Source organism: Epinephelus fuscoguttatus, linkage group LG13 (genome assembly GCF_011397635.1).
Source record: "Epinephelus fuscoguttatus linkage group LG13, E.fuscoguttatus.final_Chr_v1".
NCBI lineage: Eukaryota > Metazoa > Chordata > Actinopteri > Perciformes > Serranidae > Epinephelus > Epinephelus fuscoguttatus.
This window is the reverse complement of record NC_064764.1, coordinates 31,378,057-31,403,081: the sequence shown is the minus strand read 5'-3', so window position 1 is coordinate 31,403,081 and position 25,025 is coordinate 31,378,057. Positions and strand designations below refer to the sequence as shown.

The window sequence follows — 25,025 nt, the reverse complement described above, 5'->3', positions numbered from 1 at the left end:
TAGAACGTCTTTCCCAATTCATTGTCTATGGAGCGGCTCCAGACTTTATACCCAATGACATCACAAATTTGACTTTTAGCACTCCAGTTTTGGATTTGGGAGAGAGCTGTTCACGTTTACTAATGTGTGTGGACTGTCTTCGACCACAGGAATAAAACATATGAATTCTGAAATTGGGCATAGTGCTCCTTTAAATGCAAGTTTGAGGCAGATGTACTTTACCTAAGTAATTCTATTTACGTTACTTTATAGTGCACTTCTACTCCGCTACATTTCAGTGGGAAATGGGGTATATTTATTTGATACATTTAGTTAGGCTACTAGTTTGGCTACTTTCTAGATTTCTGATAGAGCTACTGATATACAAAATACAAAATATAACAGACAGATAAATTATGACATGTTTGGTTAAGTTTAGTTTGTTACGGTCATTTTCCAACTTATAAAACACAAATATACTGGTAGATAGACAATACATAAACATGAACTTAATGTTTTTGTTTAGCATTATGAAAAACAAAACAGGACTGAAAAAGGTGTAGGGTGAAACCGTAGCTTATTACAGCCACCCTTTAACATTCATTGCTTTTGTCAGCTCCCTTTCAATTATATAGAGCGATAAGAAACTGACAGAACTAAGTATATATACATTATACAGGCCTATTGTCTGCCCAGATATCCCAGACACATTTCATGTATACTCTGGTGTTCATACTTCAGTTTTATATCTTGTGTTTAAATATTTTTTAATTTTATTGTGTATATGACACACTTTAATTTCTGTTTCTAACCCATTTCACAAATGTACATGTTATTATTTATTAAGCCACACAGTGATATATAATGTAATTAAAATTAGCCCCACCATAACCAGTTTCAACAATAACATATACATCATTTATCAGATTATATTGCAATAATTTACATTATGAAATGGGACATTCTGCATAATAAATACTTTTTGTTTTGGTACTGTGTGTATATATATATATTTCAATAAAACTTTTAATTGTATTATTCAAGTATTATTCAGTTTTGGTATTGCTACTTTTTCTTAAAAATGAACATAAATAAATAAATAAATCTGAGTAACGTTTGTCAACCACTGCTCATCTGTTACCAGGGCAACAGATTGAAGAACGCGTTGATGAATAAGTGACGGTTAGCTAGATGCTAGAAAGCTAAACCTGTTAACATACAGGCATTATTAACCTGGCATTTAACAAACAGTTTGGTCCCAGTTCAAACCAGTCTGGCAACCAGTAACCTGTCGCAAGACACCATAATGAGCAGACACTCTTGACTCTCGCTCCTCAGGGCTCCTGTCTGGGTTTTCTTTGCCACCGGACCTGTGGTAGGCATTCCCGACAGCAAAGATGGCGGCAGAGCGCCGTTGAGCCTTCTCCGTAATGAGTTACCAAATTTGGACCATTTGCTGAGTTTTCTGACGAACAAGGAAACCAAGTCCGTGCCGAGAAGCTCGTCTGGTGAAAGAAATGTTGTGAGGCTGCGAAGATAGTGTTTTTACGAGGAGTTAGCCACTACAACTCGATAGTTGTCCGTTGTAGGAGCTGGGTACATCGCCGTAGCTAACTAGCCTGTATCGTCATTGTAAAATGGCTCCGGTGCAGATTGGGTCAGATGGGCAGCTCGTCCCACTCGGAGGTCCGGTTGTGTCGGGTCCACAGCCACCACCGCCCGGGGCACCGGCCACACAGGGGGTCCGACTGAGCCTGCTTATTGAGTTTCTTCTCCAGAGGACCTACCATGAAATTACCCTGCTGGCTGAACTGTGAGTAACGATTAGCATTGTAGGCCTCAAAGCTAACTAGCCGGCGGGCTAATGCTAGCAAACTCAAATGATGCTCTTTTTCCAGCTTCTATAATAAAAGCTAACGGGACCACAAGTTGGGACCAATTTAGAAGTTTGGAGAAGTTTTTTCCCCCATATTATATTATTCCCATATTGAGCCCTAATAAATAATAGCACAGGTAGCTACTGTTACGTGAGGGGGCGTACAGGTAAACAACACATCCTCATCTATCTGAGGATCTTAAAGTTATAACTAATGGCTTGTTATTCAAGATGAGTGTTTATGTGTGGCGATAATTATGTGGTTTTATGGTGGACCATTTGATGCAGTCTGCTGTCCCCAAGCCAGATCCTTGTCTTCTTGGTCACCAGCTGCCAACTGACAAGATGAACTTTTCATTCATAGTAATCAAAGCTGATTCAGACAGGGATACACAGAGTTTAGGACTGTTGCTCTACCTTGAGGATAAAGATAATAGCAGCAGTGAGTAATGTTTTAATGTTTTTTCTTGCAGACTTCCCAGAAAAACAGACATGGAGAGGTAACGTTATGCTTCCTTCCCTTTCATTCACAAATCTTCACTCCCTTAGCGGCTCATCCTGTGAAGCAAACTTTTGTTTAACTTTTATCTACTCTTTCTTTTCCAGGAAAATTGAGATCGTCCAGTTTGCCAGTCGCACCAGGCAGCTATTTGTGCGGCTGCTAGCCCTGGTGAAGTGGGCGAGCAATGCGGGGAAAGTTGAGAAGTGTGCGGTAAGTTGTGTGTGATTTGACTTCCTGTTTTGGTGGATTTTGATAACACATTTCAAATCAGCTTGCTCTTATTTTTCTTCATTGTATCCATGGTGACAGATGATTTCCAGCTTCTTGGATCAGCAGACCATCCTGTTTGTGGACACAGCTGACAGGCTGGCATCGCTCGCCAGAGATGCCCTGGTACATGCTCGTTTGCCCAGCTTCGCCATCCCCTTTGCCATTGATGTTCTCACTACAGGAACGTACCCACGCTTGCCGACATGTATACGAGTAAGTCTATTATACCTGCTTTCTCGTTGTGCTAACACTGCTAATCTATATGTAAAGATGATTAGAGATCAAATGACTGGCTTTAAACAACTTTTGTCACCATTTTTGATTCTGTGTCTGTGTCCGTTTCTGTAGGATAAGATCATTCCTCCAGACCCCATCACAAAGGTTGAGAAGCAGACCACCCTGAGCCAGCTAAACCAGATTCTACGACATCGCCTTGTAACCACAGACTTACCACCCCAGTTAGCAAATCTCACAGTTGGTAAGCAGCTTGTGTAAATCTGTGATGATATATTTTATCTGATAATCTTTTTCATAATTAAATTAAATGTACATTGTGTAGTGTTTAGTGGTATCTATCGGTAGAAATGGTATATAATATATGTAACTATAATTTCATCAATTTATAACTGCCTTAAAGTAAGAATCACATTCTAGTTATTCCCTCAGAAAGAGCCATTTGTATCTACCCAGGGAGTGGGTCCTCTTCCGCATAGTCCACCATGTTGCTCTCTAGCGTAGAATGGTCACATCAAACACTGGCTCTCTAGATAGGGCCATTTGCATTATCGCGCCAGCCACCACAGTTCTCCTACATGCCCGACAAATGGGAGAAGTTTCAGTTCTACAACCTCACAGCTAGATGCCACTAAATCCTACACACTGGACCTTTAACACTTTGTTTTCAGCCATGTCGGTAATGAGAATATCTTATTTTTGTGCTTGCTTGTGTGTGTATTTGGTGTAGCTAATGGGCGTGTAAAGTTTCGTGTGGAAGGGGAGTTTGAGGCCACTTTGACAGTGATGGGAGATGACCCTGATATTCCCTGGAGACTGCTGAAGTTGGAGATTCTGGTGGAGGACAAAGAAACTGGAGGTAAGTCACTCATCCAGCTCTGCTATACAGCACAGTGGGTACCACTGACAAGCTGACTGACAATATACTTAATTGTTAATGTTTTTACCTTTCACATTTAACTGGTTTGTCTGTCACCCCTTTCCCACGCTCCTCCCCCATTCCTCCTTATGTGGACAGATGGCCGAACCTTGGTCCATAGTTTGCAGGTGAACTTCATCCACGAGTTGGTCCAGGCACGTCTGTGTGCAGATGAAAAACCCCTACAGGACATGTACAACTGCTTGCGTATCCTTTCCTCGTTTTTGCATTTTGCGTATGGCCTGCACAGAACCTCTTGGCTTGAGTCCCAGTCTGATGTGAACTACCGCAGTAGGGCGGGAGTGTGTGTCGGAGCATATAGAGTATTGACTGGTCAAGCGGACGCTCGCAGCATTCCAATGAGAAACCCAGCTGCAGAATTGCATCCTTCTTAATCGCCTCTTTTTTCATTCTTTAACAACACAACCACCTTTTATTGCTGACAGGGAAAGGGCAGCACTGTTCTCACTACAACCTGTCACCCAGTCAGGTCATTTGAGGTGTCATGAATTCCTTATGGAGACGTGTGTTTCCAACTGCTCTTAACACTATACTAAGAAACTGAAAGGTTTTTTGTATGTGTCCATGCTTTTGTGAAATAATTGCTTCATTATTTTTCCTACAAAATGCATGTCAACATATTAATCATTCACCTAACACTGGTATTGTCAGGCATGGATAATTTGTCATTCATCATGCCATTATAACCCTTGCATATGCTGTAGAAAGAAGAGGATTTGTTCTTATCAGACAGACAGAGGCCTATCACTCATCAGTCTGTGGTAAAGTGTGGAGAGACACAACAGCTTGTTAGCATTCATGCTAATATCAAAGACCCTGATCAAGCATGCGAGATGAGCACGACTGTGCTAATCACAATGCTAATCAGTAGATCTCTGCTCTGCCTCTCCCCCACCAACGCCAGCAATGCAGCTCACCGTGTCAAAGAGCAGTCTGTGTCGCGCACAAACACCCCTTTTTACCAACAAAGTGTATGTGTCTTGGGGATATGTGTGTGAGTGTGTTTTGAATGTTAATTAAAGGATGTGTATAGTACTTTTTAAAAAATTCTCTATTCACCTGGATGTGGTGTTTTCCCACACTCTGTTTTTTCCTTAACTGCATTGTTTCCAGACTCCTTCTGTCTGTCACTGCAGCTAGAGGTGCTCCACTCTCAGACGCTGATGCTGATCAGAGAGCGATGGGGTGACCTGGTCCAGGAGGAGAGATATGTGCCTGCAAAATACCTCACGCTCACCGTCTGGAAGTAAGACTTTGTGAATTGCTCTCACACATATATCCCAGCACAGTGTTCTCTTAAAAAATCTGCTAAATTAAATGATGACACAGAGCTTTAAAGGGTAGAATGCACTCACACAATTTTAATTTGCTCCTCCAGCCAACAGGTTTTGGGTAGGAAAACAGGTACAGCCTCAGTACACAAAGTTACCATCAAGATTGATGAATCAGATGGATCTAAGCCATTACAAATATCTCATGAGCCTCCTCTCCCTGCCTGTGACTCCAAATTAATGGAGAGAGCTATGAAGGTAAGGCGGACATATGTCTTCAGTGTATTAAAGAATATGGCAGTTTAGCTTTTTGCACAAATTTCTTCTAATTTAATAATGTCTGTTGTCTCGTACTCATTCTTTAGATTGACCATCTGTCAGTGGAGAAACTTCTGATTGACAGTGTGCACGCCCGGTCCCATCAGAAGCTACAGGAACTGAAGGCCATCCTAAAGACCAGCAATCCCAGCGACAACTGTTAGTATTTCCTCAACTTTTTCTTCATTAATTCAGTTAAAGCTGGGGTAGGCAGTTTTCTCACTGCAGCCCTCCCCCTGCAGCTTTCCCCTCTCTGTCCTAAGCCCCTCCCACCAGATAAGCATGCATACGTTAACCTGCACAAGTACTAGAAATTCATTTTAATCATCTTGATCACGATTTTGATCCTGATGCAATTATATAGCTGCAATTATATGAGAATTTCTGTCCTGTTTTCTTTGCAAACTTGTGAGCACGTAAAGCCCTTTGAGATGACATACTGTGATTCGAGGCTCTAGCTAGCTATGTAAACATGAACTTGAATAGCCAAAGGCTCCGGTTAGCAGAAGGCTAAACTATTAGCAACATTTTCTGTCCATCTCTGAAATGCTTTGCTAATATTAATTATTATTTATTATTAATATTATTAATTATTGTCAGACTCTCTTTTTGATAAGTCTGTCTACCTATTTTGGGTTGTTTTGCAATGTAAACATGTCACCAATGCTAAAATAGCAACTTCTTCTGTAGGATTTTCCACCATTAAATCAGGCTTTCACAGAAGGGGTATGCATGTACCTCTGCATTTGAAATGACCTGTGATGACCAGAGTCTCCCATCACAGGCTAGATTTTCTTAAGCCTGAAAACAAAGTCAAGAGGAGATGAAGAAATCAAGTGTTTGCTCCGAACACTTGAATTACAATGTGGTGAAATATTGTTGGAAAATTTTTACTCTGATGCCAAAAATAAACTGCCCACCCCAGCTTTAAACACATTCTTAGCTATAAATGGAGCAAGTACACAGAAAACAAGTGTTGTCCTCTCCAGCAGCAGCAGCAACCATGTGCTTATCAGTCACAACAGTTGAGAAAAGAGGCATTGTTTAAGATGCAGGCAGCATCGTTTTAACCCTGAATAACATCTGATGTTCTCTTGTTCTTAATTATGATGAATTACATGTACAAAATTCTCATTAGCTTACAGAGATGTGCTCCATCATGCATCTCCCATTTACCTTCTGTCAGTAAACGTACTGTAGCCATGGTTTTGAGTTATCTGCAAAAGAGATACTCAAGCGTCTGTTTGTTTATTTCAGCATTCATCGAGACTGCTTTACCCACGCTTGTTATCCCAATACTTGAGCCCTGTGGACGCTCAGAGTGCTTACACATTTTTGTAGACCTGCACTCCGGCATGTTTCAGCCCATGCTGTATGGATTAGGTAAGTAAGAGCAAACACAAACTCATGACTAGTTTTTATTTTATCTTTGTTTATTGTGTTTGTCCTTGGTTTTGGTTTGTATGCTCAGCTCAACATAAAACCCTGGTGTGTTCTCTCTAGATCAGTCCATGCTGGACGACATTGAAAAGACCATTAACGATGATATGAAGCGCATCATATCTTGGCTTCAACAGTTGAAGTAAGTCCACCTCCTCAATTTTTAAATAGCTATTAACATGTCCATTCACAGCTGGCTGTATAAAGTATTCTTTGGCACAGGCGAAAGATGGCAGGGGCAGTTCAGAGTCACCAGTAGATGCCAGAGTCTGACGCCTGCTTCATGCTTGTCAAAATTGACTAATAGCTGTCAGTAGCAACACTTGGCTAAGCAGGTGGCAAGATGAGTGTTGAGAGAGATTGCCGCAGCTCTGAATTGCCTGTCTTGCACTAGTAAACACTGTGAATGCTATGAGTAACAGTATGAGATATGAATCTGGGAGTTCTTGCAACTTAGATGTCATTTAGATGTCATCGTTCTCTCTCTCTTTGGCAAGGTTCTGGTTGGGGGAGCAGCGCTGTCGACAGTCTGTGAAGCACCTCCCCACTGTGTGCACTGATGTCCTTCACCTGTCCAACTCGGCGTCCCACCCCGTTGGCAGCTTGTCCAAACAGAAACTCTTCATTAAGCTCACACGTCTTCCACAGTACTACATTGTGAGTTCCTCAGTCATTATATTGCTAAAAAGTGCTCAACCAAAATGAAGTGTTGAGAGGGTTGATGACGACAGTGACGATCTTTCCAATTCCTCTGTTCACACTCTGTCTCTTTTTTTGTAGTTGGTGGAAATGCTTGAAGTGCCTGGCAGTCCCACAGCGTTGCAGTACAAGTACTCCTTCCTGTCTGTGTCTCAGTTGGAAGGAGATGACGGACCCATGTGTGCACAGCTCCTGCAGCATTTCAAACCCAACCTAGAACACCTCGCTCAGGACACGACAGGGAGAGGGGCTCGACCTGGGACTAAGAGAAAGGTAGTCAGTGCTGGGGTAGTTATACTGGGGTAGTTATACACCAAACATTCATTTGTTTATTATGAAATGCAGCATATTTTATCACACAAGAATTTAGTGGTGCTGGCCTTGAGGTTCAAACAGATGTTCAAATGTGAATGTGAGACAAACCATTGCTAAGTAAAAGCCTATATGCCCAGTGGGGTGAATTAATACACATTCGTGTCCTTTAATCCACTTCTTTTTGTCTCTGTTGCTCTGTAGATATCTGGGGACCAGGGGGACTCGGAGCCAAAGAAGCCTAAGCGGTCCGGAGAAATGTGTGCCTTCAACAAAGAGCTGGCTCACCTAGTAGCGATGTGCGACACCAACATGCCTTTCATTGGCCTCAGAACAGAGGTAAGACACAGTGCTTGGTTTTAATCATCATGCCAGTCATAGATGAATCAAAAACATTAACACTTAAATTGTCTTGTCTGTCTTTGACTAGCTGTCCAACATGGAGATCCCAAACCAGGGTGTCCAAGTGGAGGGAGATGGAAGCAGTCATGCCATTCGTCTGTTAAAGTAAGTCACAAGCACACATGCATGAATATATGCACACACGATGATAGCTAAATGTACTTTTTCTTCAGAGTATGATCAACTTCACCAACACCATTGTGACTATGCAGTGTAATTGTTTCTTCTTGCAGGATCCCTCCGTGTAAAGGTGTAGGAGAGGAGACCAGGAGAGCTTTAGATCGGTCCCTACTGGACTGCACCTTCCGACTGCAGGGCAGGAACAACCGAACATGGGTGGCTGAACTGATGTTGGCCAACTGCCCTCTGAACAGCACACACAGCAAGGAGCAAGGTGAACGCCACATACAGTGTTCCAAGTTCATCACTGAAAATTTACATTTATTTTTTTTGGCTTCATTTGTCCATGAAACCCTCATAAAGATGAACAATCTCTGTCAAGAAAATAGGAACTGTAAGAGAGATGACACCCTAGAATTAGGTCACAATCTGAGAGTGGAGTAAGACCATTAAACATATTAATAAAATCAACACACTCACACATGATATGAAAATTCTCAGTGTAGCAAATTCATTGTCATAGAATATTTTGCATTAAACATTATGTACATTTATGCTTTGCATCTACTCCACGGCCCTGCATCTAAACAAAGCCATCTGTCCCCTGCTTTAGCCTCCACGCGGCACGTGTATCTGACCTACGAAAACCCTCTGTCGGAGCCAGTGGGCGGGCGGAAGGTGGTGGAGATGTTCCTTAATGACTGGAACGCCATCAGTCAGCTGTATCAGTGTGTCCTCAACTTCTCTCGAGCACTGCCAGGTACGTGCGTAACCATCTGTACAGCTGATGACTGATGAAAGTCAGTTCATCTTAAATCATTATGTCACTGGTTGTTTTGCTGCGGGTGTAGGGATGTGCAGTGGAGTTGGCAAAGTAAAACAAACTTTGATTTATCAGCCTGGTTTTGCCTTTGTGCTGAAAAAAACTAGAGCAATCAGGTGTGATTTTGTAAGTCTAAGTTGTGTGTGTAGAAATAGAGTTACAGTTAGATAAGGCCCTTAAAGAAACACTCCAGTCTAATACTGCTGCACCTTGTTACTGCTTCCCTTCAGAGATGCCATCATACCTGAGCTTGTTTTCAGAGGTGCGGCTGTACAACTACCGTAAGCTGGTGCTGTGTTACGGCACCACAAAGGGCAGCTCCGTCACCATCCAGTGGAACTCCAACAGCCAGCGTTTCCACCTCGCCCTGGGCACTGTGGGGCCCAACTCTGGCTGCTCCAACTGCCACAATATCATCCTCCATCAGCTACAAGAGATGTTCAACAAGAGTCCAAACGTGATGCAGCTGCTGCAGGTACACAGTAGCACAGTTTTGAGAATGTAGCTGCAACATGTGCACTTGTTATATCTGGATCAAGTCATCCAGTGACTTTTAAGGTTTCATTTATTGTGTTAAACTACCTAATAAGTTTTCACACACCATCTACTACATACACACACACACACACACACACACACCCCCCTTCTTTTATTTTAGTGTTCTGTGTAATTTCCTTGTTATCATTTCTGTTTATCATCTTCCCCAGGTGCTCTCTGACACACAGGCTCCTCTAAATGCAATTAACAAGCTACCAACAGTGCCCATGCTGGGCCTGACCCAGCGCACCAACACTGCCTATCAGTGCTTCTCCATCCTACCCCAGTCACCCACACACATCCGCCTGGCGTTCAGAAACATGTACTGCATCGACATCTACTGCCGCAGCCGTGGTGTGGTCGCCATCAGAGACGGAGCCTACAGTCTATTTGACAACACGAAGATTGTAGAGGGCTTCTACCCAGCTCCTGGGCTCAAGGTATGCCAGACTTAGCGGCACAGTAAAGGTGTCAATGAACAGACTTAATATGGGGAGAGGGATACGTTTCTCTTTAGCTGAAGTTTCTGTCTAAACTTCCTGACAAAAAAATCCTGGACTTTTAGTTCGAATGGACATCTATGAATTTAAGTAACTGTTTATGAGCTGAAGGAATAGCTCAACTTTTTTTGAAATATAGTTTTTTTGCTTTCTTGTGAAGGGTTAGACGAGAGAGCACTCTCATGTCTGTACAGTGAATATAAAACTACTGCCAGCAGCTGGTTAGCTTAGCTCAGCATGAAGACTGGAAATGAGGGAACAGTTAGTCTGGCTCTGTCCAAAGTTAACACACGTCTGCCAGCACTTCTACAGTCACTCCTTTGGAGTCTTGTCATCACCGTGAGATTGCCAGGTTATTAGCGTAAACTCCAGGAAGTCACTGCACCAGACCAAGAAATATTCCAGCATGTAACCCCTTGAAGCCACACATTTTTTACAGTTTTTACATTTTGGTTTTTGTTTTAATTAAAAGAATACTTGAAGTATGAATTAATGAGCTCTAGAGGTGGTGGCAGATTTTGGCATCTCAGACCAGACTGGTTGCTCTCAGTCTTTATGCTGATATAAGATAACTACATGTTTCCCTTGTCATCACCCCAGTGTGAAAACCTTTTAGATTCACTGTTAAGAACTGGAAAGGTCCTTTTTCTAGTCGGCACAAAATAAAAAAAAATACAACTGGATTCCAAGAGTCATCAAGATAAAAGACTCCAGACTGCGACCACTTAGACTATTTCTGGAGACAGTGCTACTAAATTTTGTAGCTTCGAGCACCAGTGTGACCTGCAAAACCTGTGAAATGTGCTTTTCAGGTCGTCCTTAGGCAGCGCCTCATGTTTCTACATAAAGTTAGCTGTCAGTTGCAACTCTTTGGTCAAACCAGCCACCCCTATTATGACCCATAAATGCATCAGAACAGCCCAGGATGCACATGACTTTGTCCCCTTTAAAATATAAGTTATTGACACCAAAAATGTTCAGAGGGGAGCACCAGTGCTACCAGTGGAAAAACTTAGTTTGCAGGTATACAGTCTTACAATTGTTTTAATTCAGCTTTTTTACATTAAATTCTGTCCTTCTCTTTCCTCTTTCCAGACATTCCTGAATATGTTTGTAGACAGTAATCAGGATGCTCGCAGGCGCTCTGTCAATGAAGATGATAACCCACCCTCACCTGTGGGTGTAGACGTGATGGATAGTCTGATGAACCAGCTGCAAGCTCAACCGCAGCCACAGACAATGAGAGGGGGTGCAGGAGGTGTTTACCCTCCTCTCACTTCACCGCCGCCTAATTACCACGCTAACGTAACTCCCTCGCCATCCATGATGCCCACTCAGTCACCAGGTATTATCAAGCATGGTTTTTGTCCAAGTACGTGTGAGTGAATGATATCCGGTGTTGCTTGTATCATCTGAGCTTGTCAAGCTGCCATACAGGATTATGACCGACAAATAATCACATCACTGCCATCAACCTCCCTGCTGACTTCTGTTGTTTTGTTGCGAGAGCAAATTGTGTGATTGTGACCGAGAACGAGGAAGAGCAACCATGTGTGCCCATTTTAATTTTGTGAAACCATGAGATCGGTTGTTTTTCATGCAACATATGCAGACGCCTCACAGCCGAGAGGAAACAAAGCATGCTTTTAGTCCTGCTCCTTCCATTCCTCTCCATCTCAGCCCGCCAGCCAGAGACTACAGCCCTTCCGCCCTGCTTTAGCATGAGTGTACATGAGTGAGTGAGTGTGTGTGGGGAGAACTTGTCAACCTCAGAGTCTGACGAGTCCTTTGGTATGTGTATGTGTGTGTGTGTGCAGGGAACATCCATGCCTCTGGCTCCCCTAGTGGAGCTCTGAGGGCACCTTCTCCTTTCGGGCCCACACCGTCTCCGTCTTCTCTGGGCATAGCCATGGGCCAGACCAGCTTTGCCAGTCCCCACGGTAAGCAGCAGGGAAGCGTGGTGGTGATTCTGGTCTGCTGGACAAAAGGGCTGGAATGGGCTGAAGTGTACATCTTCACTAGGCTGCAGACGTTAGCAAGCATATGACAAATGTCCTATTGTTAGTGGGCACACAGTGGTGTAATAATCTGTGTTGTAACATTAGTTGTTGTGTCGCTCACCGCGGTCTCTCCTTCACCCTAGGTGCTCTGGACCCCAGCTCTCCATATGCCATGGTGTCTCCCAGCCATAGGGGCCAGTGGCCAGGCTCACCCCAGGTCTCAGGGCCTTCTCCTGGGGCAAGGATCCATGGCATGTCCCCTGGTAACCCATCGCTGCACTCGCCTATCCCCGACCCTCATTCTCCACGTGCCGGGACCAGTAAGTACAAACTGTGTTTGACATTTTAGAGTTGAAAAATTAATTCTAACCGTCCATGCTTATATGGAAATAAAGTATTGAATCTTGAACCTGTCAGTGCTCTCTGGTGAACAAGCTATAGCACAAACTCGGTGACACTGCAGAACCGAACCTGGAAGTAAAATTAAGACGAAATGCCAGCAGCAGATCATCTTTTTTGTCGTTCACCCGATGGGCACCCAACCCAATGCAGGACTCTGATCTGTAAAAATATTTGAGTGCTTCTCTTCAGCTTCTCTCTCCCTCTGTCTTTGTTTCAGGTTCACAAGTCATGCCTACCAGTATGCCTCCACCCCGTAAGCTACCTCAGCGCCCCTGGGCTGCCTCCATTCCCACCATCCTCACCCACAATGCCTTGCATGTGCTTCTGCTCCCCTCACCCACTCCCTGCCTGGTGCCAGGCCTGGCAGGAAGCTACCTCTGCTCGCCACTTGAGCGCTTTCTGGGTTCAGTTATCATGAGGCGGCACCTACAAAGGATCATTCAGCAGGAGGCCAACGTAAGTGGTGCACAGATTATCCTGATTTTGGGGACTTAAGTCCTTGCCCTTTTTTTTTTTTTTTTTTGTTCCTCAGATTACATCATGTGCTCTGCTCTCCCCTAACTTCGCTTACTCTGTCAACTCTCGTCCAGTTATCTATTGTGAACTCTAACGAGCCGGGCGTGATCATGTTTAAGACGGACGTACTCAAGTGCCGTGTGGCTCTCAACCCAAAGAACTATCAGACACTGCAGCTCAAAGTCACTCCAGAGAATACAGGTCCCTGGTCCCAGGAGGAGCTTCAGGTGCTGGAGAAGTTCTTTGAGACACGGGTAAGAATACGCAGCAGCCACTTGAAGCCTAATTCATAAATTTGATGCACATGAATATGCAGTTGAAGAGTTTGATGAGAAGACCAATTTAACAGGGATAGACTTTAAGCATTCACAGGAACACGTGCACTTGTGTCATTTTATCCCATTGACTCATCTTCTATTGTCCACTTTCTAGGTTGCTGGTCCTCCCTTCAAATACAACACTCTAAATGCCTTCACAAAGCTGCTGGGGGCGCCCACCAACATCCTGAGGGACTGTGTGCGCATCATGAAGCTGGAACTGGTGAGTAGCCGTTTCTTTTTTGAAAGGGGTTGAAGTTTTGATGCAAAACAAAAACTTCCTATGATCACTAAGACCACTGTTACGCTGTATAATTCTGTGGTTTATCAGTAAAGTGCATGAACTGCACTGCAGATGTAAGTCTCAAACAACAGAGACAAACAGAGTGACAGCTGACTCATGAATGGGTTCAGTGCGGGTTGAATGTCCATCGGCAAGTCCATGTTATAAATGTCTAGTGTGTAAAATGTCTAAATCATTACTTTGTTGCATTTTTATAAACTAAGATAATCTGGTCACATATCTCACCCACGTCCAGGTGCCACTCCTTACAGATCTTTAATTCATACAGCTCAAGTTAGCTCTGATGAAATCTCTCTGATTGGTAGTTCAGCTTCATGCATGAGAAAAGAATTGGAAGTGAGCAAAGTAAAGTCAGGAGCCCTTCAGCAGAAACAGTTCATAATTGTTTGTGTTGTTAGCTAGCATACGGTAAATATCATTCGTTCTTTCAACATCAGGTTGCTAACTAGCGTCTTAAATCAGTTCCGCCAGTCGTCCGGTTTCCCTTTTTGAATGACAAATACAGACTATCGCTGTCTGCTGGTATGGAGAGTTATTTCCTTTCAGGCAGGTGCAGCACTCACATGCTAGTTGGCTGTTGGCTGTCGTCTTTGCAGGGTGTTCAACTGCAACATTTTGGCCGAGACACAGGCGATGCAACAGTCGGTTTTTGTCGCCACTAGTTCTTTGATGTTGCTTTGGTGTGTCTGGGCCTTAATGTTCACCACACAGCTCTGCTCGCTGTCCAGAGCAGCATCAATCTGTCTTGCACCTTTCAGAGTTGATAGGCTTTTACTTAAGAGGTGTAACCAATTAGTGCTGTGGGCGGGACAGAGTGGTGACAACTGACAGAGAGGCGACTGCATCAGAGCCCAAGTAGTATATTTTTTATTGACAGTCAGATGGGAAACACTCGTACATTTTGCCTTTCTCTGCAGTTCCCTGACCAGGCTGCACAGCTCAAGTGGAACGTCCAGTTTTGCCTCACCATCCCTCCCAGTGCTCCCCCCATTGCCCCTCCTGGAACCATCGCTGTGGTGCTCAAGTCCAAGATGCTCTTTTTCGTAAGTCCCAGTGGAGCCTCACTGGTCTCTCTCCACAACTACAACACAAGTCATATTTATACTTGTGTAGCATAATTTGAAACAACCTGACTCTGTGTTTATCTTTGTCTGTCTCACAGCTGCAGCTGACCCAGCGTATCCCAGTGCCCCAGGAGCCAGTGAGCATTATTGTGCCCATTGTGTACGACATGGCCACAGGCCTCACTCAGCAGGCTGACATCCCCAGACAGCACAGCTCCTCTGGGGCCGCAGCGCTCATGGTCTCTAATATCCTGAAGAGGTTTAATGAGCTGCACCCAGCCAGACAGGGTGAGACTCACGCTCTGATGAACACTGAATAATTTACTGTATTAAAACAAGTTGTATCAAATTTTCTAAAGTGGTTTCAGTCGAATAATCAGTGTTGTTATCTGTACTCGCTGACACTGGGTATTTTCTTTTTTTTCTTTTCTTTTTTTTAGGTGAGTGTACGATATTTGCGTCTGTTCATGAGCTGATGGCGAACCTGACTCTACCCCACGGCACCCGTCAGTAGAAACAACAAATTCAGAGTACCTGAACTCAACTGGAGTCCCACTGAGACTGAGGAGGCGTTCGTCTCTGAGCCGAGAAGGAAAACGAGAGCAACAAATGTGGTCCCAAGATGTCAAACTCCAGCATGTGTCTTCTCTGCTTCAGCCACTGGACTGTCGACCTGATGTATAATAGCTGTTATGAAAGGGAGCTGAATATGTACAGTCGTGGACCACAGTCTTTATTCTTGATAGGAGCTCACAGGTAGATTATGGACGACAGGGACAGGGCGGGGCGTTTGATGCAAAAGGATATAAATGTTATTTTTCCTCCAGATGCACTTGTAAACAAGATTATCTATTGAAATTAAGGTTGTTTACGAAAATATGTATATTGTTGTATATTTGAGTGTTGAAAGAATCAGGTGAGTTCGATTTTTGCTAGAGAATTGTCTTCAGTTTTTGTTTTGTTTTTTTGTAACGCCAGACTGATACTATTATAGTATCAGGAGATATATTCCTTAGCACACTATTTAAATGTTTTCCTGCCTTTACCTTGTCGAGACCTCTGCATTTTTATTTCTGACTTTCTCTTTGGATACTGTAAAACTGTGACAAACTTTATAAGCCAGTTGTATTTTATTAAGACCCATTTTGAGTCCTGATTGAAGGATTTGAGACTTCCTGTCTGACTTTGTTATTTAATAAACCAAGCCCAGAGTTGGTTTGTGCTTTGAGGATTAGATCATTCACTGAAGAAAAGTAGCAATACTACAATATAAAAATACTCCGACAAGTAAATGTCCTGCTGCAAAAGTTTTACTTAAACACAAGTACAGACGTAGTGGCAACAAATATAAATATATGTTATAAAAAAATAGCCCCTTCCAGTTTGTTATGTATATATATATATGTCATCGTCATTATTACTATACAGTGACATTCCAACTGCTTTCATATTTTACTCTTGACTTCTTTCAGCTCTTCTATTTTGTTAAATGCCACCTCAGCGGGTACATCATGTCAAACCATTTCAACTGGACGTGTATAAGTTGCAAGCACATGCAGCCTTTTTAGTTTATTCCTGGTAATTAGTAATAGCCCAGCACCTGCATTAACATGTAATCAGTGCTTCGTTCAGGGTGTCTGCAGGTCCCAAAAAGGTCTTAAAATGTTAATTTTAGAGCATAAAAGTCATTAAATAATCTTTGATTTGAATTTGTAAAGACTTAATTGCAACAAACATTTTATCTACTTAACTTTATCCATCTTTTATTTATTTATTTTTGTCTCAGTGAGTCAAGATCTCTTGCGTGAGAGTCCACATTTCTGATGTTACAAACTTTAAAATATAACACTGAACCTAATCCTGTCTTATCACGTTATACTTGCATTGAACTGTTGGCAAAATTTAGATTAACCCAACCTGCTTCTGCACAAAATTAGACATATACTACTTCCCTTTATCCTTAACTGCAGTGCTTGAATAAAAAAAAAGGTGATTTGTCCTTTTTTTTGGCAAAGATCTTTTTTGCTATCTTTTTTAATATATATAATCCTAATTTTTATTTATTTTGGTTAGGTTGGTATGTGACAGTTCTACACATCAAATGAGACATTCAACTGACAAAATTAAAAGTACAATACAAAAAGGGTAATAAAGATCCATACAAGAGGTACAGCACCAGTCCCAGTCTGCCCAAAGAAACAAAGTAACTACATTTAAATTCATAAACAAATTAAAAATAGTTAAAAAAAAAAAAAAACATCCATTTTCTAACCGCTTATCCTCTTGAGGGTCGCGGGGGGGCTGGAGCCTATCCCAGCTGACTTTGGGCGAGAGGCAGGGTACACCGTGAACTGGTCACTAGACTATCACACGGCAATTTAGAGTCACCAATTAACCTATCCCCAATCTGCATGTCTTTGGATTGTGGGAGGAAGCCGGAGTACCCAGAGAAAACCCACGCTGCCACAGGGACAACATGCAAACTCTGCAAAGAGTGAACCAGGAACCCTCTTGCTGTGAGGTGGCAGTGCTAACCACCACACCACCGTGCTGCCCCTAGTTAAAAAATAAATCAAATAAATACAAAAAATAGGCAGGGCAAGACATAACAAAAATCACACTTGCAGGCCCCCAGACAATGCAAAATAAATCCCCAAATCCCCCCAGATTGGTCTTTGAGCCCCGTCAATCATCCCAGTCGTCACTGGCTCATAAGAGGCAGCTTCTGTCATATAGTTGACCCTGTCCTTTATTTCTGGGGGTTTGCAAAGATTTGTATTTAATAACAGATGCTCAAATGACAGTGCAGGAGCGGATTCAAAAATGTGTCAGGTTTCTATTTGTGCGTTTGCAAGAATTATTTTAAAAAGAAAAAGTAAAAGGACAAAGATACTTATCCGAAAACACAATAAATATAAGGATACTATTCCTTAAATATATACAGAGAGGATGTACTAAAACTAAATCTTAGGACATTTTGACGTACAAACTTTAATGAATAAATTCATGAATGGATCAGAAATGATCAAAGTTGAGAAAGAAAAGCAGTTGTGCAGCATCTTTTCTAATATCCACACTCACACTTCACGTTTAGTTTCATATTGTGTCTTCTCTCTAATGAACATTGATATAGTGTAGATTTTTATTCTGCGGTTTGATTGTAAACAGAATAACTGTGGGTCTGAACTGATGGTAAGATGGAAGATTTTATACTATATAGACTGAAAGAATAATCTGCAGATTAACTGATGTGAAATCCCTAAAAAAAATAGTATAAAGTGGTATAAAATGAAGATACTCAAGCACCTGACAGTTGCACTTGAGTAAATGTACTTATTCAATTCCCTCCACTTCACTCAGGTGTGTCTTTGTCGTGCTAGACCTGCAGAGAGCAGCTCTGCATCCTCACCAAGTGATGCTGTGGTCCTCATCCCTAAAACATGACATCATTCTGAGAGGCTCAGTCTGTGTGTGGGGGGGCGAGGGGGCGTTCAAAACTGCAAATCACAGACTGTGACTGCACGGCTGTTGTTGCAAAGGGCGTGGACATTGTGTGAGTGTGTGTTTTATCACATAGCGACATGGATCCTCTCGGTGTTAAGGATGTTTTCTGCCTGAGCATCGACACCTGCACGGAAATGAAGAATTAGGGCTGAGGAAACACCGTGCGGGCTTTTATTCACCCTGACTGAACGTGTGACACTCGAACGCACCACTTTGCGTTAGATACCGACCAGATGCAATAAGATAAATAAATAGACCCTCATCTATTTTCCGTCTATGGCCTCAGTTTGGCTGTTGACTTTGCTTTTATGAGCTTCTTATGGCTGTCACCAGCGGGACGCATTTAGGAGAATAATAGTGATAATAACAGGTCAGATATGGCAGTGAGGACATCAGAGCCGCTCTGTCAGCCCTGCGTTTACCATGAAGCTTTCAAAGGTAAGTCCCAGCATTGTTTCATCCTGCTCTGTAGCAGCAGTTACACTGACATCTCTCTGGTGTCTGCATGTTGGTGGAGTGCGCCCTGCAGGAATTGGCTCCAGCTCATTTCAACACACTGACCACTCCCCTTCAGCCCTTATACATCTCCATCCTGCCCGGGACCTGTAGGCTGGATGTCAGCTTGTTTTAATAGGCTGCTCTTGTGAGTTTGTGTTTGTTGTGAAGAGGATGGAAAATGGGGAGGTGTCAGACTGATTGTTGGTTGTCATTTGGTCAGTGGAGCTACAGGTGAAGAGACCTCTGATGCCTGTCCACCTGAGTCCAGAGCAGGTGGGCCTGGAGATGTTGTGTCTCTGTGGGCAGCTGGACCTTCTCATCAGGGCACAGATGCAGCAGGTAGAGTGACCCCCCCCCCCCACCAGCCATTAATCTCCTTTACTTTCCCCTTAGTTTTCATCAGTTTTTGATGTAACTGTTAAGTGGAATTTAAAGGGACAGTCTAGTTTATTTAAGGGGCAATTTATCAGTCTAGGTTGTTTCAGTGTGAGCTGTCCAGTGTTGGAGATATGTCTGCCTGCTCTTGAATATAATGGAACTAGATGGCACTTGGTTTAAACGTCCGGTGTGCGGGATTTAGGGTGATATATTGGCTGAAATGGAATATAATATAATAAGTATGTTTTATTTAGTGTATAATCACCTGAAAATAAGAATCATTGTGTTTTCGTTACCTTAGAATGAGTTGCTTATATCTACATAGGTAGAGGGTCCTCACTGTTGCACCACCATGTTTCTACGGAGGCCCAGAACAAACAAACAAACAAACAAACAAACAAACCAAATATTGGCTCTAGATAGGGCCATTCACATTTTAACATCAGCCACTGTAGCATTGGAAACGCACAGAATTTCAAGGTGAAACTACTTTATTCAGTGTTTTTTTTTAACGGTTTAAATCACCGTGTCCATTTACAGATAAAAAACAACGACTGGCCAGCTCACTCAGCGTAAAAGTCAGACAGGCAGTCCAAAAATGCATCCACGGCACTCGGACTGTAGTTAAAAATCCTTTATTAAAAATTATAAACTGGTGTCACAGTGGTATAGTGTTTAGCATTGCTGCCTCACAGCAAGAGGGTTCCTGGTTCAGACCCAGGGTGTGGGAGCCCCTCTGTGCGGAGTTTGCATGTTCTCCCTGTGTCAGTGTGGGTTTCCTCCAGGTACTCCAGCTTCCTCCCACAGTCCAAAGACATGCAGGTTAACTGGTGACTCTAAATTGTGAATGTGAGTGTGAATGGTTGTCTGTCTCTATGTGTCAGCCCTGTGATAGTCTGGTGACCTGTCCAGGGTGTACCCTGCCTCTCACCCAACATCGGCTGGGATAGGCCTTCAACAGGATAAGCAAAGACAGAAAATGAACAGTTCAGCCATGTACTTCGTCACCCTGATGAAGACTCTCTAGTTGAAATGCCTTGGTTTATCCATGTACTAATAAAAGAGTTTTTACTACAGAGTGCCTCAGATGCATTTTTGGACTGCCTGCCTGAGACATGGACTTTTACACTGAGTGAGCTATTTCTTAAAACTTACTTCGTTGTGCCTTAGCCCAGTTCAGCACTCCCTATTTTTTCCTCACTGGGTCCATTTGTTTTGGAGAATAAGAGATCTCTGCGGATAATTTGGCTCCTGGTAAAAACCTCCTGAGTGTCTGGATCAGAAACAACGTGTGCACACATTAAGTTATCAGAGAAAATACACAAGTGCACATCAGCAGGTGCTGGGCTGGTGCCTCGTCTGCGACATGCCTAATAGCATAAAAGAAACATTGTTTTTTGAAGTGAAACTGCTCTTTTCAGTGTTTTTACCAGTTTAAATCACCTGGTCTGTTTGTTTTGGAGAAGAAGAGACCTCTGTGGATAATTCAGCTCTCAGTAAAACTCTCCTGAACAATGAACACTGGAGGAATCAAACCAGAAGTTTCAGCTGGTTTTAGCAGCAATCTGCAATCCTCACTGCTAGATGCAAGTAAATCCCCCTAAATCTTACACAATGTTCCTTTAAGCGCCAAAAAATACATTTGAAAAACTCAACAGCAATGTCTCTTTCCAGAAATCATGACCTGGTTACTCAAGATAATCCACAGACCTTGTTGTGAGCAGTTTCATGTAGGAACTATTTTCTTTCTACTGAGCTACACCCATGAGTCGTAGCACCACACAGAAGGAAGTGTGCATCTACTCATGGACGAGAGGCTCGTGCTCATGACAGCGCAAGATGTCGGCTGAGCTGTAACGTTAGCTAGCCCAATGATGCTAGGTGAGCTAGCAGTGGATGCACGCTTCCTTTTGTGTGGTGATACAGTCGGCTGATGTAGTTTAAGAAAATAGTTCCTACATGAAACAGCTCACAACAAGGTCTGTGGATTATCTTGAGTAACCAGGTCATGATTTCTGGAAAGAGACATTGCTGTTGAGTTTTTCAAATGTATTTTTTTTGGTGTGTTGAGCACCACAAGCCGAGTGCCATCTAGTTCCATTATATTGGAGAGAAAGCAGACATCTCTACAGCTGATATCTACAACACTCAGTAACTCACACCAAAACAATCTAGACTGATAAACAGCACTACAGGTAAGAGGAAAAATACGTATTTTTGGTTTTGGGGTGAACTGTCCCTTTAAGTAAAGTAAAGGTCACGTTTTCCATCAAAGCACTAATTAGCCCCATGCGCATTTCCATCAGCAGAACTAAAGCAATTAAACAGGCATACTGGAAGTTTAATGTATGAACCAGTGCACAACACACAGCCATTAAACAGGAGTCAATGAGCACTGGGTGTGCAGCACCTTAATTATATCAGCTAATGTTGGCCATACATCATGCATCTGATAATGGGCTGCAAATGAATGTGCATACAACTACAATTAGGACTCTGACATGCTTTTCCATCATCGTTAATTTGTTCTTCGACAGTTTTTCTTTAGTTTTAAGCAAATTAAATCTTTTTTAAATCATAATTTACCACTTGCTGCTTGATTGGAAACCCATCGACTGAAAATCCCCACTTCAGCAAAACAAATTAAGGAATCGACTCTGCTTGTTGCCTTTAATTTGAATCTTTTGAGATTATTTACGGTGCTATTAGTCACATTTAGGTCAGGCACTCACAAGTTTTCTTCTTGCATTATCTTCTTTAATTAATTGTGAACATTACACACATTTTGGGCTCAGACAACTTCATATTTTCCTGGACCTATTTACATTTTTGACATCGTGTCGTGTCCCTGTGATCCTGTCCCATATCGTAACTCTGACATTTACGACGGCACTCAAATGTAGCATTAGACGTGAGAAAGCCATTGCCAGTTTAATCATGATGTGTCCCAACATGCCGAGACTTGAAAAAAAGGTTTTAAGTCCATTAATGCATTAATGCGTGACATTGTTATACATAGTTTCTGTGTTACAGTTCCAGGAGCAGTTAGGACAAGGCTGCAGCCCAGAGGAGTCCGACACTTTCCAGGCTCAAGGATCAGAGATTCTCGACCAGATGCTGCAGTGCCTTGAACATCTACCAAAGCCTATGCCACAGCTGGAGGTATCACATCCAATGATAGTGTTAAAAAAAACAGGACCATTATGGCATGCTGTTGAATAGCAGAGTATTCGTGTTACATAGTGTACCAGAAATCAGAGGGTTTACGTGTTTCCTCAGGACTACCTGGACATGGTGGGCCTGTCAGTGATGTTTCCTCGTGTAGAGGTGTTCCTCATTCAAGGCAGCCCGGTGGACATGCTGGAGAGGCCGCCAATGGACGGTAATTGAATATAAATGTATATCCAGCCAGGAGCAAGAAGCATATGGACAGATTGTGCATAGATTTAAAAAGACTCGTACTCGTACTCGTCGTCCTCCGCTTATCTGGATCCGGGTCGCAGGGGCAGCAGCCTCAGCAAAGAAGCCCAGACAGTCCTCTCCCCAGCCACTTCCGTCAGCTCTTCCGAGGGAACCCCGAGGCGTTCCCAGGCCAGCCGGGCGATGTAATCCCTCCAGCGTGTCCTGGGGCGGCCCTGAGGTCTCCTCCCCGTTGGACATGCCCGAAACAAGATTTTATGCCAGCCTGAATTCAGGAATTATATACCTTTTTCAAAAAATAATCTCATCTTTATATCCTTATCCAATCATGACAGATATGTCTTGCTTGCTATGCACATATACACAAACTATGTACACTGCATGCAATGCAGTGTTCTGCTGGGAGACATCCATGTGGATGCCCCTTTACGCACTCCACCCACCTAAACATTGAGATAGACAAAGTAGCCCCACTGATTGCCACACCACAAAAACTGCTCAGGAATGGTCCAAGGAACGTGACAAAGAGCTCAAGGCATTGACCTAGCTTTCAAATCCCCAGATCCTAATCTGATTGAGCATCTCTGGGACAAACCAGTACCTCAGAGGTCCTTTGTCCATGCCTCGACAGATCAGAGCCAAGTCCGATCTGTGATGGGGCCTCTGACCTGTTGAGGCATGGAGACACCGCTGGGGGTGTTCTGTGTTGTCTGGCACCAAGGCGTTGTTGACGGATCCTTTGAGTCCTGTGGGTCGTGAGGTAAGGTATCGGCATGCCCAATGGATGCTCGATCGGATTGGGATGCGGGGAATTTGGAGGCCAGGTTGACGCCTTGAGTTCTTAGTCACGTCACTCATGGCAATAAATAAATGAATGAATAAAGAGTAAACACCTGCTGATAGTCAAACGCCTTCTTCATTCTTGTACCTTGTGAAAATCATCTCTTTATACCTCTTTTTAAACTGGCTTATATTTGGACATTTCTTGAGCTTCACATTCAAATGGTTCCATAGTTTCACTCCACAGATGGAAATACAAAAACGTGTTGTACTTGCAGACAGTCTTGAGGATTATTCTGCTTAATGAGTGCTTTATTTTTGGTCCTTTTTAAATATTTCTTCTCCTGGTGGTGTCGATGTTCTCTTGGCATTTTTATATTCACATAGATGCCTTGTAGTTGAAGCAACAATGATTGATTCTGATCCTTATGCCAATCATCTACAGTGGGTGTTCCTACTATTAAAAAACATTCCTAACTAATGTGCTGATGCTTCTTTTGCAGAATATTTCTTCCACATCGCCAAACTGAACCAGCTCCTGGTGCTGAGTCAACAGCTAGAGGAAGATATCAGGCACCTTGGGAGTCATAAATACATCGCTCACCAGCTCTCGGTTATTTATGTAAGGAGAATAAATCACAACTATCACGTTTCAGCTCTTTTCTGTTATTCATCAACCTCTATGTTTTTATTCCACTACACACTTTGATGTCTTTTTTTGCAGCAAGTCTTGAGTTCTTTCAGAGGAATTAAGGCTTTCTCTGAAATGAAGAAAGACATCGAGGCCAACTTCAAACAGATGAAACAGTCTCTGGTGGTCGAGGAAGGCTCCAGGCATGAACCTCAGCTGGCAGCTCACTACATTAACTGGTGAGTCAAAATCCAAAATGTGACGCTGATGATGATTAATGCAGCAACAATCTGATACCGACCATATGCTGCTTCTCTGTGCAGGATATTGGAACTAACTCAAAGCTTAACGTCAGTGGTGCTGACGCTGCCGGAGGAGCTGACAGAAGACCTTCACCAGGCCGTGACCTTCATCTCTCAGTTCCTGTCCTGACTCACCTCAACCAACGTCTCTGTGTCTATGAATCCTGACGTCTGATGCACCGGGTCTCTCCAGGAGCTTCTAAATGAACTGACGTTGTTAAGACTGTGAAAAGGTGCTACACAATTTGATTCAACTGATTGATGGTGGGATTTCATTGACAAATCATGTAGGTTTTTATATTGTCCTCCTGAATGTGACCCATATTAGTCCCTATGATGAGTCAGTTGTTGGAAAATGAATGTAACCTTGTTGAATCCTTCCTTGCACTACTGTTAAAACTACTGTTATTATTCCGTTCCTTTCTTCTTTTTTTTTTACCTAAAGTGGAATAATAAAATTGGATGCAATAGGGAAATGTGTTTGCTTTCTCCCTGTTGCTATAACAACATATAGATTAGCTGTCAAATCAGCTACATTGTCCCTCATAAAAACAAAGTATCATTAGTGAAAGATCAACATTAAAGGCCCCGCAATACCTATTTTCTGATGCAGCTATGAGCGATTGATTCCAACATGAACACAAGACTTTCTGCAACATCCCTCCATCTATTTTCATCCGCTTACC

The 25,025-nt window shown here is 42.9% G+C and overlaps 2 protein-coding genes across 3 annotated transcripts; both read left to right on the top strand.

Moving 5' to 3' along the window:
- The first annotated feature begins 1,153 nt into the window (after positions 1-1,153).
- med14 (mediator complex subunit 14) lies at positions 1,154-16,055 on the top strand. 2 transcript variants are annotated; one of them, XM_049594434.1, is made up of 29 exons: positions 1,154-1,792; positions 2,329-2,355; positions 2,462-2,567; positions 2,667-2,840; positions 2,976-3,105; positions 3,592-3,720; positions 3,880-3,987; positions 4,915-5,047; positions 5,180-5,330; positions 5,438-5,549; positions 6,648-6,773; positions 6,894-6,972; positions 7,328-7,487; positions 7,611-7,802; positions 8,046-8,180; positions 8,272-8,348; positions 8,477-8,637; positions 8,977-9,123; positions 9,417-9,661; positions 9,894-10,163; positions 11,319-11,568; positions 12,041-12,163; positions 12,367-12,543; positions 12,843-13,081; positions 13,216-13,395; positions 13,574-13,681; positions 14,680-14,805; positions 14,925-15,114; positions 15,267-16,055. In XM_049594434.1, the coding sequence occupies exons 1-29, from the start codon at positions 1,617-1,619 to the stop codon at positions 15,338-15,340; spliced, it is 4,305 nt and encodes a 1,434-aa protein (XP_049450391.1). In that variant the 5' UTR covers positions 1,154-1,616; the 3' UTR covers positions 15,341-16,055. The 2 variants fall into 2 exon arrangements, with proteins under 2 accessions (XP_049450391.1, XP_049450392.1); XM_049594435.1 differs by lacking the exon at positions 12,041-12,163 and having other exon boundaries at positions 1,156-1,792.
- Positions 16,056-18,352: 2,297 nt separating this feature from the next.
- Positions 18,353-24,724, top strand: si:ch211-218d20.15 (uncharacterized). The gene is made up of 7 exons (XM_049594214.1): positions 18,353-18,768; positions 19,049-19,167; positions 22,240-22,368; positions 22,486-22,588; positions 23,910-24,028; positions 24,131-24,276; positions 24,361-24,724. The coding sequence occupies exons 1-7, from the start codon at positions 18,708-18,710 to the stop codon at positions 24,467-24,469; spliced, it is 786 nt and encodes a 261-aa protein (XP_049450171.1). The 5' UTR covers positions 18,353-18,707; the 3' UTR covers positions 24,470-24,724.
- The last annotated feature ends 301 nt before the right edge of the window (positions 24,725-25,025 follow it).